This window comes from Lolium perenne, chromosome 4 (assembly GCF_019359855.2).
Source record: "Lolium perenne isolate Kyuss_39 chromosome 4, Kyuss_2.0, whole genome shotgun sequence".
Taxonomy (NCBI): Eukaryota; Viridiplantae; Streptophyta; class Magnoliopsida; order Poales; family Poaceae; genus Lolium; species Lolium perenne.
Genome location: NC_067247.2, coordinates 363,917,541 through 363,933,315, shown reverse-complemented (window position 1 = coordinate 363,933,315; position 15,775 = coordinate 363,917,541). Strand labels below are relative to the sequence as shown.

Here is a 15,775-nt window from a genome sequence, read left to right as displayed (position 1 = left end):
GATGCAGGGACAAATTCTCCAGCTAAGAAATTAGCAAAGAAGGGGAAGAAAGCGGAGGATCCAGTTCAAGCAATTGTATGCTTCTCCGCTTGAACTGGATCCTCAGATAAAGCAAACTCAAGTCAATATACCAGACACATGTAGCGGAGAAGCATCTACAAATATCTGAAGAAGCTTCAAGAAAGATGAAAATCGATAACTTAATGACACAAATGCAGTTGTATTTGGTAAAAAACATGAGAATTATGTAATCCATGATATACTGAAATGTATGGTCGTTTTGTGTTGTTACTAGAAAATATGGACTACAACATATTTTGCACACAGTTTATGTAAGATAAATATCTTATGCTTACCAAAGGGAGGGATTTATCCTCAATGGACTGCCTCAGATAATCTAAATCACAAAATTGATGTATGTGGTTTTGATATCGTTGGTGCCGTTGTTAGGAACACCTAGTGTTTTCATGAGTGATAAAATAGAGCGAAAGAAATACAAAGGTTGTCCTAGTGAAGAAAAATAGTAAATGCTTCAGCATATATATGTACAAATGAGTGGATCCTCCTCCTTTATCCGGGCTTGGAACCGGCTATCCAATATTAAAAAGGCGAAAAAGAAATGTTGGATAGGCGGAGTTACCCCATATATACCCCCATGCCCCCAAAATTTAAAAACACAAAGAATAAATAAAAGCAAAAAATGAAATGTAACCAGAGGCAAATTGTCCACATATATTTTTATATGGATTAGTAATGTTTTACATAAAAAACGAAATGATAAGTACAATACAAATATATACTAATCAAGAGTTCTTATAGAATTGAAAAATGACACAAGTATTCTGCTTCTTAATTCCCAAAAAATAACGCCACAAAGGACCTATGCCTGCAAAAAGAAAAAGGAGAAGAAAATTCACTTATACTAAAAAAAATGAACTACACTACAAGAGATTTGCAAATCACAAAAAAGAAACACAAACTACAAACCTGGATCTTATAGTTCAGAACCACTGATTTATCTACATTGTTCCTTTTGCAGAAAAATAGCTGATTGGCAATCTGAATTCTGATATGAATAATGTCTTCCTTGCAAAATAATGAGCATGTGTCCACCTCGGGTTTGAAAATCTCCATAAATTTCATAGTAAACACCCCACAGTCATCACTGTTTGAAAACACATGAAAAAAAACGCCTCAAAAAATCACCTAAAAAAGTCAAGGAAAAAGTGTATCTCACAGAATAAAATTTAGCAAGTTGAATATTTATATATAAAAATTCAGAACTTACACGTTGCCTTGCTTTGGGACTTTGGCATACATTATTGAAAAGTTCCTAAAAATATTCTCCTCGGTTTGGAATATCAGTTGCCATAGTTTTACAAAGTTGTTAATCTAAAAAGAAATCAGAAATAAAGATTCTGTCATAATTATTGACACAAGTACACACATGTAGTTAAACCAAACAGGGGGTACTTACAAGGACATTTTTGATGGAAGTATGGAATTCATCGTCTTGGTTGTAAAGAGAATCGAGAAAGATAAATAACATGAACTTGAAATTAACGGAAAAGGTAAACCAATGACGTGAGCGGCATATTGGGAAAAATAGCTACAAAATCAACATAGACATATACATATTAAAAAGCAAGAACATGGCATAGTGGTGAATGAACATTAAAATGCTAAAAAATAAAGAACAAATACCATGTCAGATAGCTCCAGTCTCTTCCCTTTGCTTGCAGATGCTGCACCAAGAAAAGCTTTAGAAATTAATCCTAGCTGAACTTCATTGTTATAGTCCAAAATGTTTTCCTGGAAAACAACAAATAAAAGATAGAAAATAAATGTAAAGAAACAATTAACACAAGTAAGTTGCTCCCATGGAAAAGGTAGTTAAAAAGAAAATATAGATAAAGAAAGAATTTACTAACACCAATGAAGGAGAAGAAATGGTGCCTCCCAGATTTACTAGGATGATTATCCTCGAACAATTTCCGACAAAAAACTGGAATCAAGAAGTTGTCAACGTGGCCTTCCCTCTGTAAAGATTGCCCAAGTGATATGAAGCTACAATGAACCTTAGAGAACTTAACAGAGCATGACCTAGCAAAACAAATAGGCAATTGCATAATAAGAAATCCAAAGTTACTGGAATTAACACACAAAAAGAAGACACCATACAAAATTAAAAATCAGACATACATACTTTTGCACTCCTTTTGTGTATGCCAATTCTACAATAGAATAGAAGTTTTTGACATCATCGTTTGTAACAGGAAACCGACGATTCTGAAGCAAAGGGAGCTCCAAAGAGTTTTTGGGCTGCAGAATGATGATATCATCTTTCGGGAACTTCTCTTCGACAACATGCTTGTGACAGATCTATATCTTGATCCAAGTTATTATCAATTTGAATTTTTCCAGTAAGTGGTGTATATCCTTCTGAACAGCATTGTTATTCAACTTGTTATACAGTTCATCGCTTTTGCTAGCAAGCTCAACTTGTCTCAAGCGGAAATCCTTTGACCCATTATTAACTTTGGGAGAATTCAAAATCTACAAAAAAAAATGTAGTTGATAAATGTAAATGCATGAAAGGTACAAAGACACAAGAAAAAGAAGTAGAAAAAAGCATTACTGAGGTATAATAAAACACAATAAAATATACACAAAAATAGATAAAAAACTTACAGGTTTCGGAGAGTTCTCAGCTACGAGGATAGGAGCTGCTTTTGATCCACTAATAGTGCTGCTTCTACATGTTTTCTTCTCTACTGTAACTCCTCGAGACATTTGAATACCAGAGACATCCTACAAAACCACCAAATAATGAAGAGAGAATAATTAAAGAAAAATACAAACGACTACATGTATACTGAATCAAACATATAGGGACAAGCAGTATAGAAGAAAATTTACCTTGTCAACAAAACATTGAGCAAAATTGATCTTCGAAATAGGAGATGTGATATTGTTCTCCACAACAAAACCTCCAAAGGATATAGATTGATGGACATCGTTGTTATCATTAGCAGCTGAATGAGGAAACCTTGACATAACCTTACACACAGGAGGCATTGCAGGAGCTACAGACAAAACAGAAAAATATATGTTAAATACTGCAAAAATAAGAAAAAGCATGCACAACCACTTTCAAAAAAGTGAACCGAGTATCAGAAGAAAAAGAAACACCTGTAACAGAGCTTTGCTCAGCTTTATTTGTCATCACACATTCCGGACTCTCTGTTGGAGAAAAAGAAACAAAAATAAAGTAAATGATTATGCAACAAAAAATGCTTCAAAGAAACTATTTGCGAAAAAGCCACATAGGAAACGAGAAGTTACCAAACACTTCGATAAAATTATTATCCACTGCATCATTGCTTGCTCTTTGCAATAATTCATGTTGGTTAATGAACCCAAGGTTGCTAGCTATGTCAGACTAACCTCGAAAAAATTAAAAACAAAATGTCATATATTAGGTAACAAAAAGGGTAAAGTAGCGATAAATCAAAGCTAACAAACACTTTACATTTCGTTTGGGACTGATTTTCATTTTCCCGTCTGGAGAGGCAACAATATTAGGTATCACATCACATTTGGGGATGGTAGCTTCTCTTGTGACTAGATTAGGTTCAGACTTCAAATTCTTCAAGAATTCGAACACATTAGTAACACACAATTCAGCTTTGGAGACATTGCGATGTTTAGCAGTAATTGCATACTGGACTGCCTCAATGATGCCATCAATAATCTATAGTAAAAGAAAGAAACAGACAGTAAGCAGAAAAAACATTTCTAATTCATAACTTACTTTTAGCAACATAACTAAGTCTTCTGACCAAACATAACTTACTGTTAGCAAGTTACACATATAAGGAGATAAAAAGTCTACCCCTGAACTTAGCTGGTATGCTAATGATGTGTTCAAAATCCCAAAGCGAGAAATAAATTCCTGCTTAAAATAATCCGAGCCCCTAATTATGACAGATCATTGTGAAGCCTAATATTATTACTACTGCTACAAGCCTAATATTATTACTACTGCTACAAGCCTAATATTATTACTACTGCTACAAGCCTAGACAGGGGTAAGTAGTGTCACGAACCATTCTACAAACAGTAAACAAAAGTAAAACAAAATTTACACAGCCAGTCAGCCATGGACATTTCTGTAGATAGACATTTAGAGACGACGGCACATATTTATGACTAATTCTACTTGCAGAAATGTCACAATTACGAGGAGTTAGATATAACTGTACAAGTACTATACTTAGTCTACCGTAAAATATGTTACACTGTGGATAGAGAATTGGTCTAGCAAGAAAATTATTATCCTCTGAAACTGAACCTAAATTAGTGTGCACCAAACTGACACTCTTTCCACACATAGCATAAGAAACCTATATTTGATCAGACAATCTGGACGTTAGCTAAACATAACACAAGCTATCTATGAATGGATCAAGACTGACTGAACTTAACAACCAGATTGACTGAACCTAAATTGCTCTCTGCAGTCTTCTAAAACTGAACCTAATTTCGTGTGCACCTGACTGGCAATACTCCACTCATAGCATCTGACTGAACCTAATTGCTCTCTGCAGGTTTTACCTTGCCCTCAAGCGGTACTGCCAAACCTCAAGTGTGAATTCTTCTTAAAGGCCAAAGAAATAGAAGCTGGTTCAAAATAGATAGTTGAAGCATCCTTATCACATTTCGAGAAATCCTGCATTCCAAAATAGAAAAAATGCAGATAAACAGATCAAATACCATTTTGATACAAAATCCCTATACAGATGATGAATAATGAAAAACAAACTCACACCTCTATATAGCAAGACGGTAGGCTCTTTTTCAGATGAGTCTTTCCAAACACATTGTTCTTTGTGCGGTCTAGATCAGAGAAGAAACTTATCAAGTTCCCATTCCAAACAGAAATCCTAGGGGCACTTTGATCAGGAATTTTAGTCCCAAAATCCAAAGAATCAAGATAATAGACCTGCAAAAAACATTTCATGTTACACATCATGCAGAAAAAAAGAAACCCAAAAATTGATTATACCAAAAGCACAAAAGAGAAATTAAAGAAGGAAAATAAAGGAACTCACAGCAAGAATGTAGTAGGAGAATTCAAAAACCTTTGCCTTCCCATTCAATTTACAAGCCATGTTGTATTTATATACTCCAGACATAAGATGTTCAAAAACAAGGTTGCAAAAATCAAAGGAACTTGCAGATTCTGGTTCTTGAAGGATTGACAAGTAGTCCGTGTTAGGGAGATCATTACTCGTAGGAAACAGAAAGCATTTGAATGCTATTACCATGAAACAAACAAATACTTCTTTGTCGGTCAAAACTTCTCTGAGACTTTAGTTTGTTACCGAAGAAAGTGATGTGAGGAAGCTCTGCCAGTCCAAACATTGACAAAATGAACTTTGCACCAGCTTCGTAATCAGGCATAGGAACACAACCAGAGTTTGGCAAACCAATGACATGATGAATTGAATGCTTGGAGATTGAGATACGCTTGGAATAATCTACAACTATCTGATGAGAGACATGGTCGTGGAATCTCAGATTTCTCAAGAAGAAGGAGGCAACCAAAACCAAATTTCCTAATGACATCCTTCCGACGTTTAGTCAATGATTTCAAAATCTCAGAGAAATACTTAAGAGAATAAGAGGTAAATGAGTCTCTGCCAATAACATGCTCCTTAACCCGTTTGCTCTGAAAAAATAGATAAAAGCATCGAGTAAAAAAAGACAGAAAGTCAAGAGAAGAGCATGATATGAAAAATAAATGAAAAATACATTTAACTAAAACCAAATAAAACAACAGTAGAAAAAATCACCTTAGAGATGATGACAGCTTCATTGCAAAACTTGGCAAAGTCTCTCTTGAGAGATTTAACAGCCTAACCAAACAACACAAAAAGGTTATCGTAAAATCCAAGGTGAAGATGAAAAACTGAGCTAGAAGTATATCTAAACGAACCTCTTTGCGAAAAAACTCGAACATTGCATCGTCCAAGATCCTTTTACTCCCTGGCCTCACATTTTCGTTTTAAAAAAAGGAGACAAACAATGTGTGAAGCAGATATGCATAATACAAAACCTCAGAAAAAGCAACACAAGAACACAAAAAACTATCACTAAAACATACTTTATCACTAGATGATAAGCTATTCCCAAAGCTATCCACATGTGACAACCCAAAATCAGCATCATAATCTGATGAAACCACGCGTTTTGAAATCCCTGGGGACAATTCATCACCAAATCTTCTCCCAGTATGACCACTGCATAGTAAAAAAAGAGCAAAGAATCATCAAACTCGATACTGAGTTGTCACATTATTGCGATCTGGAAAAACTGAGATGAAACAAGGATACTCAAACAATTGGCAACTAAATAAACGAAACCTAAGAAATTAGAGCAGAACATGTTATAGATTAGAGCAGCACCAAATGCATTCAGACATAAATTACTAGTCACAAACCTTGGTTTCCTATGCACACAAGGTGCACTACCGCACAAATTCAGTACTAAAAGTGACATCCAATAAAATATAACAAGACACATATATCTGATACAAAAAACAAAGCTACCTCCAAAATCATACAGCACAACACATAATAGTATGAATTTCAGAGAACTAAACAAAACAGCCCAAACTCAAAAATCCTATATCATGAACAGACAATTCCAGCAGGTACTTGTACACACTCTGCTGCACACTAACACATATCCACGCCTAAGGTGCTATTTCCAAAATACTAACAGTGGAGTTTCAGGTAAACATCGCAGAAATTACAACAGGTTACGCTGCTACGGCATGCAGTACACCAGTGTGTTCGTTCCATGAAGACCATATGCTGCAATTGTGCTGGCTTGATGATAATGCCAAGGCCAATGCAGAATTTGTGATTCTATTAGTGCGCCAAATCCTATACTCAAAAACATCACTAAAAACCTGCATGAATTAGCAAAAAAGCACAAGCCAAAACCCGCCGCCAAAATCGTGTTTCACTAGATCATGCTACAGATCGAGGCACCCACACTATTCAAACTGAATAACCAGCCACCAATAATGAAAATCTACAACAAAAAAAAGCGAACTCATGACAAAGTAGACGGAGAAATTACCCATCTCGCATCCGACGAACTTGACTTGCGCGCTCGAGATTCGCCGACCTCTTCGCAGATGAACGTCGAGGAGCACGAACAGCGCTGTTCCCCATCTCCGTTCCCACCTCCTCCGGCGACTGCGGCGTCAACCCACCAACAGAGAGCGGCGGAGCGTGTACCTCCACCGGGCGAACACGAAGGCACACCCCATCAGCCCCCACCTCCACCGGGCGAACACGACGGCACGCCCCATCAGCAGCCACCTCCGCCCCGCGAAGACGACGACACGCCCCTTCAGCAGCCACCTCCGCCCGGCGAAAACGGCGACGCGAACGAGAGGAGGGAGACAAGCATCGAGGAGCGGGCGAAGGAGCGCCGCTATCCGCCATGGATTCGCCTCGGCGACGCTAGCGAGACCACGGACGAGATGTGTGGTGGGAGGTGAATGAATCCAGACAAGATAAAATGAGAAAAAAAAATGAAAAAGGAAAAGAAAACGCCTACTCCTAACGGGAACAACCGCGCGCAGCCAAAACTGAAACAGCGATGCGCCAAGATTCGGGAAAGAATCGCACGGTCCAAAAAGTAGCTGTTTGCCAATTGAAAAACAAATGGCTGTTTAATAGGAAAAGTGTAAATTTTTACATCCTTTTATAGAGAGAGGTAGTTGAAAACAACTTTTCTTTCCCAGAAGGCTGAATAAAACAGGTGCAATAACATTATGTGTGCACGCAAACCCTTCTTTTAATATGGCCTATTTGCTGTCCATCGAGCTCGAGAAAGATGGCTTATGTCGACTCATCCTAATGTTACATGTGCATTGCACTGGACGTTTACTAATTAACAGAGATGAACAAGAGCCGGACAAATTTTCATGGGTAAGGTCCGTAGGTGCAGGCGTGCAGCTACTCTCCTAGGGACACATATAAATGATGTGTCAAGGCAACATTCGAGGGCAATTACGCTGCTCAAGAGCATTAGTTGTCTGGCCATTAGATACAGACTCTGGATAGATCACGTTCGACTGATTTTCGTCTAGCCGGTACGACATACTTATCCCTCTTTGCATGGTCACCCCTTCTGTTGTCCACCTCCAATTTGCTGCGCCTAGCCTCCTTTCCTTCCTTAATCATGACATCCCCTCTGTTGTCCTCCTTCAGGATGTTGTCCACCCTCAACTTGCGACTAGCCAGCTTCAGGATCTTGTCCACCTCCAAATTGCGCCTAGCCTCCTTCCCTTCCTTAATCATGACATCCCCTCTGTTGTCCACCTCCAACTCGCTGCGCCTAGCCTCCTTCGGGATGTTGTCCCCCCTCTACTTGCGACTAGCCAGCTTCAGGATGTTGTCCACCTCCAAATTGCGCCTAGCCTCCTTCCCTTCCTTAATCATGCCCTCCCCTCTGTCCACCTCCAACTTGCTGCTCCTAGCATCCTTCCCTTCCTTAATCATTCGTCTCACCCTAGCCTCCTCTTCTATCAGCCAAGCCTCTTCACGCACGGCGAATAACTACAAAATGGGGCAAGATGTCAGTTGTCGTTCTCTACAAATTAGTGATTTCATATGAATGATAACTCAAATTTTTAACAGTTGTGATATTCAACTCCTGCCTGGTATTCTTTCTGATCCTAGACTTCAGGGTCCTTGAATGCTTTTGATAAATTCAGAGGTAACCTCCTCTCTGGATGCAGTACGGTTACCTATCCTAATTTGCAGCTAACTTACAAGTGCAATAGATAATAATTTAAGCTGCAGCCTGTAGTTGGCTGTTTATTTTTGACTAACTAATTTGATTCTGTATACATGCTAGGAAAACCACAACAGTGAATTAAACATAAAAATATCCTCCAGTAAATTATCACACCTTCTCAAACAAATCAACTCCAAGTGCATGAGAACGACGACGTGATCGAATAACATGAAACTTGTTGCGGCGACCACGGTTGTATACGTCATCATTAGGGTGCTTAATGTCATTCATTTTATCTTCACACACAGCGCATTCACCTTCAAAAAGAGGTAAAAATAGGTGAGGTATACAACATTGCCATAGCTAGCTAGCATCCACATTTAACTTAAGTCAGTCTTATAAACAATCTTCAACAATTGCTTGGAATTTTTTTTTGCCTTTCACATGTTTGCTTGCTAACTTATTATTAGTTAGCGCCTTTACTTAAGAGCTTAAGAGTGCACTACTGCATGCAAAAGCTACCAACTAGAAGTGCATGGAAAATTTTGATAAATTAAAACTGTAAAGGTCAAATAGAAAATACCATTGTGATCAGGTTTAACTATGCAGATACAGGTGAGCACATATGCTTCATAATCACCACTCATACACGTGACTTCAGCAAAATATAGATCGTTGTTGGGATCAGCTCCTTTAGTCTTCATGGTCAGATTGAAATGAGAATAAGACCTATAAATGCAGTCTTTCCCATCAAAACATGAATTGTGACCCACAATACCTTTTAGTTCATATGCACGATCCTAAAAATGTAAGAATTGTTAAGTGTCAGCGAGCGTAGCATGAATACAATGTCGTTTAAGCAATCTGCAACCGAGAGAGAGAGGGAGAGAGAGAGAGAGCAGACCCCCAGAAGATCATTGTCCTCGTTGTGCATGTCTAGTAAAGCCTTAAGCAATTCCCGTGTTGTGCAACGGGTCGTACAGGAAGCAAAAGCTTCTGCTGAGTGCTTCCTTGTGCCATCATGATACCAGTATAGAGTGTTCCGTACGGCCCTCTCCTCGTCAGAAAGGCCATCCATGCACCTATTGCAGATATGGAGTATTGTTAACGACAGCATATTTTATTAAATGGAAAGTGCAGAACATAAATATAATAGCCAGTGACAAAGGATTTGAGTTGATAAGTTTGCATTCCAGGTGCACAAGGACATATATGTAGTAATAAGTTTGCATGCAAGGTACACACGGACATATATAGGTAGTAAAGTTGAGTGACTTTACATCATTTCTCGCTGAACAACATGATGTGAATCAATAGCTTCCTGGGCTTTCTCTAAGGTCTTAAATGGCCCTCCACGGTCAGGATATGTATGGAAAAATCCCTCCTTGTCAACTCTGACAAAATATTTTATAAATAGACCAGTGGGCACCAACGAAGAAACAAATGAAGATGATATGAGAGCCATGCCAAGCTTCAATGCCAAGGGATCTGGCACCCCAGACCTGAAGTGGAACACAAAAAAGGTATGGTTTTGATTAGATCAGAAATAGGAAATAAGGTGGAACAGAAGTCTGCTACTTCATGCATGCATTGCAAAATTGGTCCACCCACTCCAAACCCAAAAAGTATGATTCGATTAGATCAGAAATATGAAATGAGGTGGAACAGAAGCAATATGCTACTTCATGCATGCATTGCAAAATTAGTTCGGCCGCTTCAAGCCCATTCCAAACCATCAAGCTTAGACCAAAATGAAACCCCAGTCGTAACAAACTTTTAGTGCTCAACTGACGATTTAAAACAGAGAGAGAGAGAGAGAGAGAGAGAGAGAGAGAGAGAGAGAGAGAGGTTCATACAATAGAGACTGCAGCAAAGAGGGAGAAACGCTAGTGATGCACGATTTGTCCACTGCTGTAGTGTCAAGCAACTCCTTCAACTTCAAGAGCCTGAAGTAAAAAAGGGGCAAACTGTCATGTAGAAAAATCAATATGGTTTCAACAGAGTAAAGAAAGAAGCAACGACAAGCTAGGAACATAGATCAAAATGATCTTTTCATCAAAATACCACGGCTGTGAACTGCTGTTGATGTGCTTGATCTGTCTGTTAGAAAACTGCCACCGGGCAAGAGAGTAAAGGAAGTTGGGCTAAGTGGTTCAAAATGGGCATTGGATTACTTTAAGTGGCAATCTTCTGTCAGAAGTTCATGGAGAAATATTGATATCAGAGTGACCTACACCACTCGAGACACACATGAACCCTAGCGCTAGCTATCAACATACCATCCCCACGCAAAAGTTCAAAGTGAAACAACTCACAATTTAAAGCGAGAGAGAGAAAGAGAGAGGTTCATACGATGTAGGCTGTGGCAGAGAGAAAGAAGATGCAGCAGTGATGGACGATTCCGACACTTGTTGATATTCCTTGGTGTATTGCGCTGGGGATGGTGCAGGGTTCGGAGTGGCCCCTTGTTGATCTTCCTCGGGGCGTTTGGAGCCAGATTCATCAACAGTCCTATATCCAATTATGTATGTTTGGTCAGGAGACAATACACATGATAAATTGATAACCAATGCATAAAAAAGTCGCATACGGCGGTGGAGGATCGCGGCTGAGGTCGGAGAGGAATTCCCTGATGACATCTTGGACGGGTCGTGTCGGCCCGCCATGGTCGGTGAAGAGAACCCCATCCTTATCTTTGTAGACAAGAATTTGTTCGCCGTTGGGAAGAGGATAGGGGAACCAAGAGTATCGCTGGTCGCGGCGGTCGCCGCGGTTGCGTTCGGGCGACACGCGAGGAGGGGAGTTGAGCTGTGGTTGGTAGTCGCGGCGGCGGCGTCCGGGCGGCATGGGAGGAGGCGGAGGAGGGGAGGAGCGCTGTGGTTTGTCGCGGCGGCGTCGAGGCGCCATGGCGGGGAATGTCCTAGGGCTTGGAGATTTCTTGGCCTTGGGAGGGGAAAGGTGCGTTGTTGGGTTTGTGCTTCTGGACTGGACTGAGTGACTGGAATTTTTGTAAACTCCTGGTGAAAATAGAGTAAAATAAGGTACCTAAACTCGGCAGCGGGCAGCCTAGCCTGCCTCCAACACCGTAAATACACATTCTACGGTCACTAAATACGACTGAGAGACGTATTGACGGTCACTAGTGAGTGTACAGTGATGTGTCTGCTGATGTGGCGTCTAATTGGCCCACCTGTTAGCCACTACCTTTTATAGAAGGACTATTCAGAATCATAAAAACCAAAACGGGCTAAAATGCAAAAGTTATATAAAGGGATAAGGTTGCCTCTAGTCAACGCCCTTGTCTCGTCCGGCGACGCTCGCCCAACCGCCGGCGTCCCCTCCATCGCACCCGACTCCGGCCACGTCCTGCACGCTGGCCGCAGTACACCATATCGGTGGTTGAAGCACGCCGGTGCAGGAGTTAGGGCTGGCGACACCAATAGTGTGCTCTCCCGCGTGAGCTCGTGAAACCCAAGCCCGGCCGCACATCTCCCCGCTGATCCGCGTCTTCCCTAGCTTCTCCTAGCATCTGCAGAGCTCCGTCACCGCCTCCTCTTCTTCTCTGTTGATGGCCGCATCCAGGCCCCAAATCGACAGAATCAAGGTCGGCTTCCCCACAGTCGGCCGAACTCCGCCGCGGACCGTGCCATCTTTTTTAACCATGTCGCGAGGAAGGCGATGGGAGACGGAGGTGCGACGCCGGGCAGTCGCCCGCCAGGAGGTGGACGAAGTGGAGGCGAGGCCCGTCGGAATAGCGGTATAGGTCCAAACAAAAATGGGATGCCTTTTTTGTTTTTCCGCGGAAAAAGACTCTCTTTGCCCTTTATTAGTGTTGTAAATAAAGGAAAAGCAAATATCGTGGGAAACAACACACTAGGAGAAAAAGAAAACTGGCTGAAATAATACGTATGGGTTACGACTTACGAGGACCTTCCTTCCTCATGATCCAACCCCATCGATATTCATCTTTTTTTTTTGAGATAAATCGATATTCATCTAAGAAATCGTAAGTTGGTGATAAAAAGAGTTTCTCCCGATTTTCCAATCTCATCTCAAATAAGTAAGCAGCGGAAAGGAAATTAATAAAATACTTTGTCCGTAGACATTCAAAACTATACTTGTCACTGAACGGAAAAAGATGTTGAAAACGAAAGCTAGATCGTATCGGAATAATAATGCAATTGAGGACGTACGGGGAAGGAGGCAGCGACGACATGTTCTGTTCCCAGCGGTTACGATCGACACCACCCGTCGGTCACGCGCGTCTATCACATCCGTCTATACATATATAGCGTGCGCGCAGACCGTGCAGTTGGACTTGAGAACGTTCTGATACTAGCGTGTAAAACTAGGAATCCGCCTTCAACGCAGCAGTACCATGTACTGTATGTATCCTAAACGGATTTAACTTCTTTTTCTCCTCACTAGTGGAGAAAAGGCCTTTGGACCCAAGCAAATGACCCACTGCTGAACCAAACCGGGTCCAATGCCCCCATTGGACCCGGTTCGTTTCTGCCCAGGACGACCCCACCGTGGCGCCTGTCTCGTAGCGGCCTTTGGACCCGGTTTGTAATACAAACCGGGACAAAAGGTCCACCCGCATGCGTAGCAGGCCGTGTCGGCTGGGGAACCCTTTAGTCCCGGTTTGTATGACAAACCGGGTCCAAAGGCCCCCCTCTGGCTATATAACCTTGCCCCTGCCCAAGTGTGAGCCACACTTAGCCATTTTTTCACTATCTTCACAAGAGGGTGTATTGCTCTCCTCTCTTCTTCACATGCACAAGAGGTGTTTGATGAAATGCTTAAGAGGATTTGCCACTTGAGTTTACACAAATCAAGCCACACTTAACTTGCTTTTTTCTTCTTCATCGAGGTTAACAACTTTATCCTTTTCATCTGCAATTGATAAAATGCATGTGTATATATACATCGTGATGTTCTGTAATGGTTTTGATCAGCTTAATTATATCATGCAGATGAATCGGCAATGGATGTACATTGATCGACGGTTTGACGAGTTCACTGCGGGCCTGGATAATTTTATGGCCGTGGCGGAGGCAAACAAACATGGTGGCTTCATGTATTGTCCATGTGTGGACTGCAAGAATACCGTAAATTACGCTCGCTCGAGTCTCATTCACAGCCACCTTCTGCGATCCGGTTTCATGCCCAGTTACTATTGTTGGACCAAGCACGGAGAAAGAGGGGTTATGATGGAAGACAATGACGAAGAGGAAGAGGATGATGACGGTTATCCCAATTTCCATGAATACGATGATACTGCAGAAGGCAATGAAGACAATGAAGTAGAAGATCAAGAGGCACCGAGATGAGCCTGCTTGATGATGATCTTGGCGGGCCATTGCCGATGCAAGGAGAGAATGTGAAACTGAAAAGGAAAGGTTGGCCTTCGACAAGATGATAGAAGATCACAACAAATTGTTATACCCAACTTGCGAAGATGGCCATAAAAAGCTAGGCCACACTGGAATTGTTGCAATGGAAGGCGAAGAAGCAGTGTCACCGACTCAGGATTTGGAAAGTTCTTGACAATAATTAAGAGGAAGCTTCCAAGGGGTAACGAATTGCCCGCCAAGATGCACGAAGCGAAGAAGATTGTCTGCCCTCTAGGATTAGATGTGCAAAAGATACATGCATGCATTAATGACTGCATCCTCTACCGCGATGAGTACGAGAATTTGGATGCATGTCCCGGTGTGACCTTTGCATTGCGGTATAAGATCGACGAGATGACCCCTGGTGATGTTGAGGGCGAGCGCCCCGGGAAGAGGGTTCCTGCCAAGGTTATGTGGTATGCTCCTATAATACCACGGCTGAAACGCTTGTTCGTAAATAAAGAGCATGCTAGGTTATTGCGATGGCACAAAGAAGACCGTAAGAAAGACGTGATGTTGAGGCACCTCTGCTGATGGCTCCCAATGGAGAAAAATCGATAGAGAGTTCCCAAACTTTGCACAGGATGCAAGGAACTTACGGTTTGGTCTCGATGGATGGCATGAATCCTTTTGGAGAGCAGAGCTGCAGCCATAGCACCTGGCCTGTGACTCTTTGTATATATAACCTTCCTCCTTGGTTGTGCATGAAGCGGAAGTTCATTATGATGCCAGTGCTCATACAAGGCCCGAAGCAACCCGGGAACGACATTGATGTGTACCTGAAGCCATTAGTCGAAGAACTTCTACAGCTGTGGTCCCTAGCAGTGTACGTGTGTGGGACGAGCACAAGCAGGAGGAATTTGACCTAAGAGCGATGCTTTTCGTAACCATCAATGACTGGCCTGCTCTTGGTAACATTTCGTGACAGTCAAACAAGGGATACAATGCATGCACACACTGTTTACATGAGCTCGAAGGTGATTATTTGGAAAAAGGTCGAAGGTCGTGTACCTGGGGCATCGTCGATTTCTTAGGCTTACCCATCCCGTAAGAAAGAAAGGCAAGCATTACAACGGTGAGGCTGATCACCGGAGGAAGCCTCCCCATCGTGATGGTGTTGATATATTTGGTATGGTCAAGGATCTAGATGTAATATTTGGAAAGGGTCTGGCGGACGGTCTGTTCCGAATGACGATGCCGGACACGCGCCCATGTGGAAGAAGAAATCTATATTTTGGGATCTACCCTATTGGGAAGTCTTAGAGGTCCGCTCTTCAATCGATGTGATGCACGTGACGAAGAATCTTTGCGTGAACCTGCTAGGCTTTACGGGTGTGTACGGAAGACAAAAGATACACCGAAGCACGGGAGGACCAAGCAACGTTGGAAAGACCCCAAAAAGCTGCATGAGAGAGTTAAAGGACGTCATTTATCCAGCTACGCTCTTACAAAAGCGAGAGAAGGAAATATTTTTGAATGTCTTAGCGGTATCAAGGTCCCGTCTGGCTTCTCCTCCAATATAAAGGGAATAATAAATATGGAGAAGAAAACATTCC

The 15,775-nt window shown here is 41.6% G+C and overlaps 2 protein-coding genes and 1 long non-coding RNA gene across 3 annotated transcripts in view; all 3 read right to left on the bottom strand.

The window, feature by feature from the left end:
* Window positions 1–771: 771 nt before the first annotated feature.
* On the bottom strand, window positions 772–1,386 carry LOC127296743 (uncharacterized). The gene is made up of 3 exons (XR_007848701.2): window positions 1,289–1,386; window positions 988–1,165; window positions 772–886 (listed from the first exon to the last, which is right to left on the bottom strand). It is a non-coding gene; the product is annotated as an uncharacterized lncRNA (long non-coding RNA).
* A 6,444-nt stretch (window positions 1,387–7,830) lies between these two features.
* On the bottom strand, window positions 7,831–11,778 carry LOC139829886 (uncharacterized). The gene is made up of 8 exons (XM_071819453.1): window positions 11,414–11,778; window positions 11,176–11,334; window positions 10,680–10,769; window positions 10,104–10,325; window positions 9,728–9,905; window positions 9,407–9,623; window positions 8,998–9,140; window positions 7,831–8,642 (listed from the first exon to the last, which is right to left on the bottom strand). The coding sequence occupies exons 1-8, from the start codon at window positions 11,728–11,730 to the stop codon at window positions 8,451–8,453; spliced, it is 1,518 nt and encodes a 505-aa protein (XP_071675554.1). The 5' UTR covers window positions 11,731–11,778; the 3' UTR covers window positions 7,831–8,450.
* LOC127296737 (uncharacterized) overlaps window positions 8,442–15,775 on the bottom strand; it is a 48,657-nt gene continuing 41,323 nt past the window's right edge. Inside the window, exon 9 of the transcript XR_011744001.1 lies at window positions 8,442–8,528. The gene's annotated coding sequence lies outside the window, so the exon portion shown is untranslated. The remainder of the gene's footprint in view (window positions 8,529–15,775) is intronic.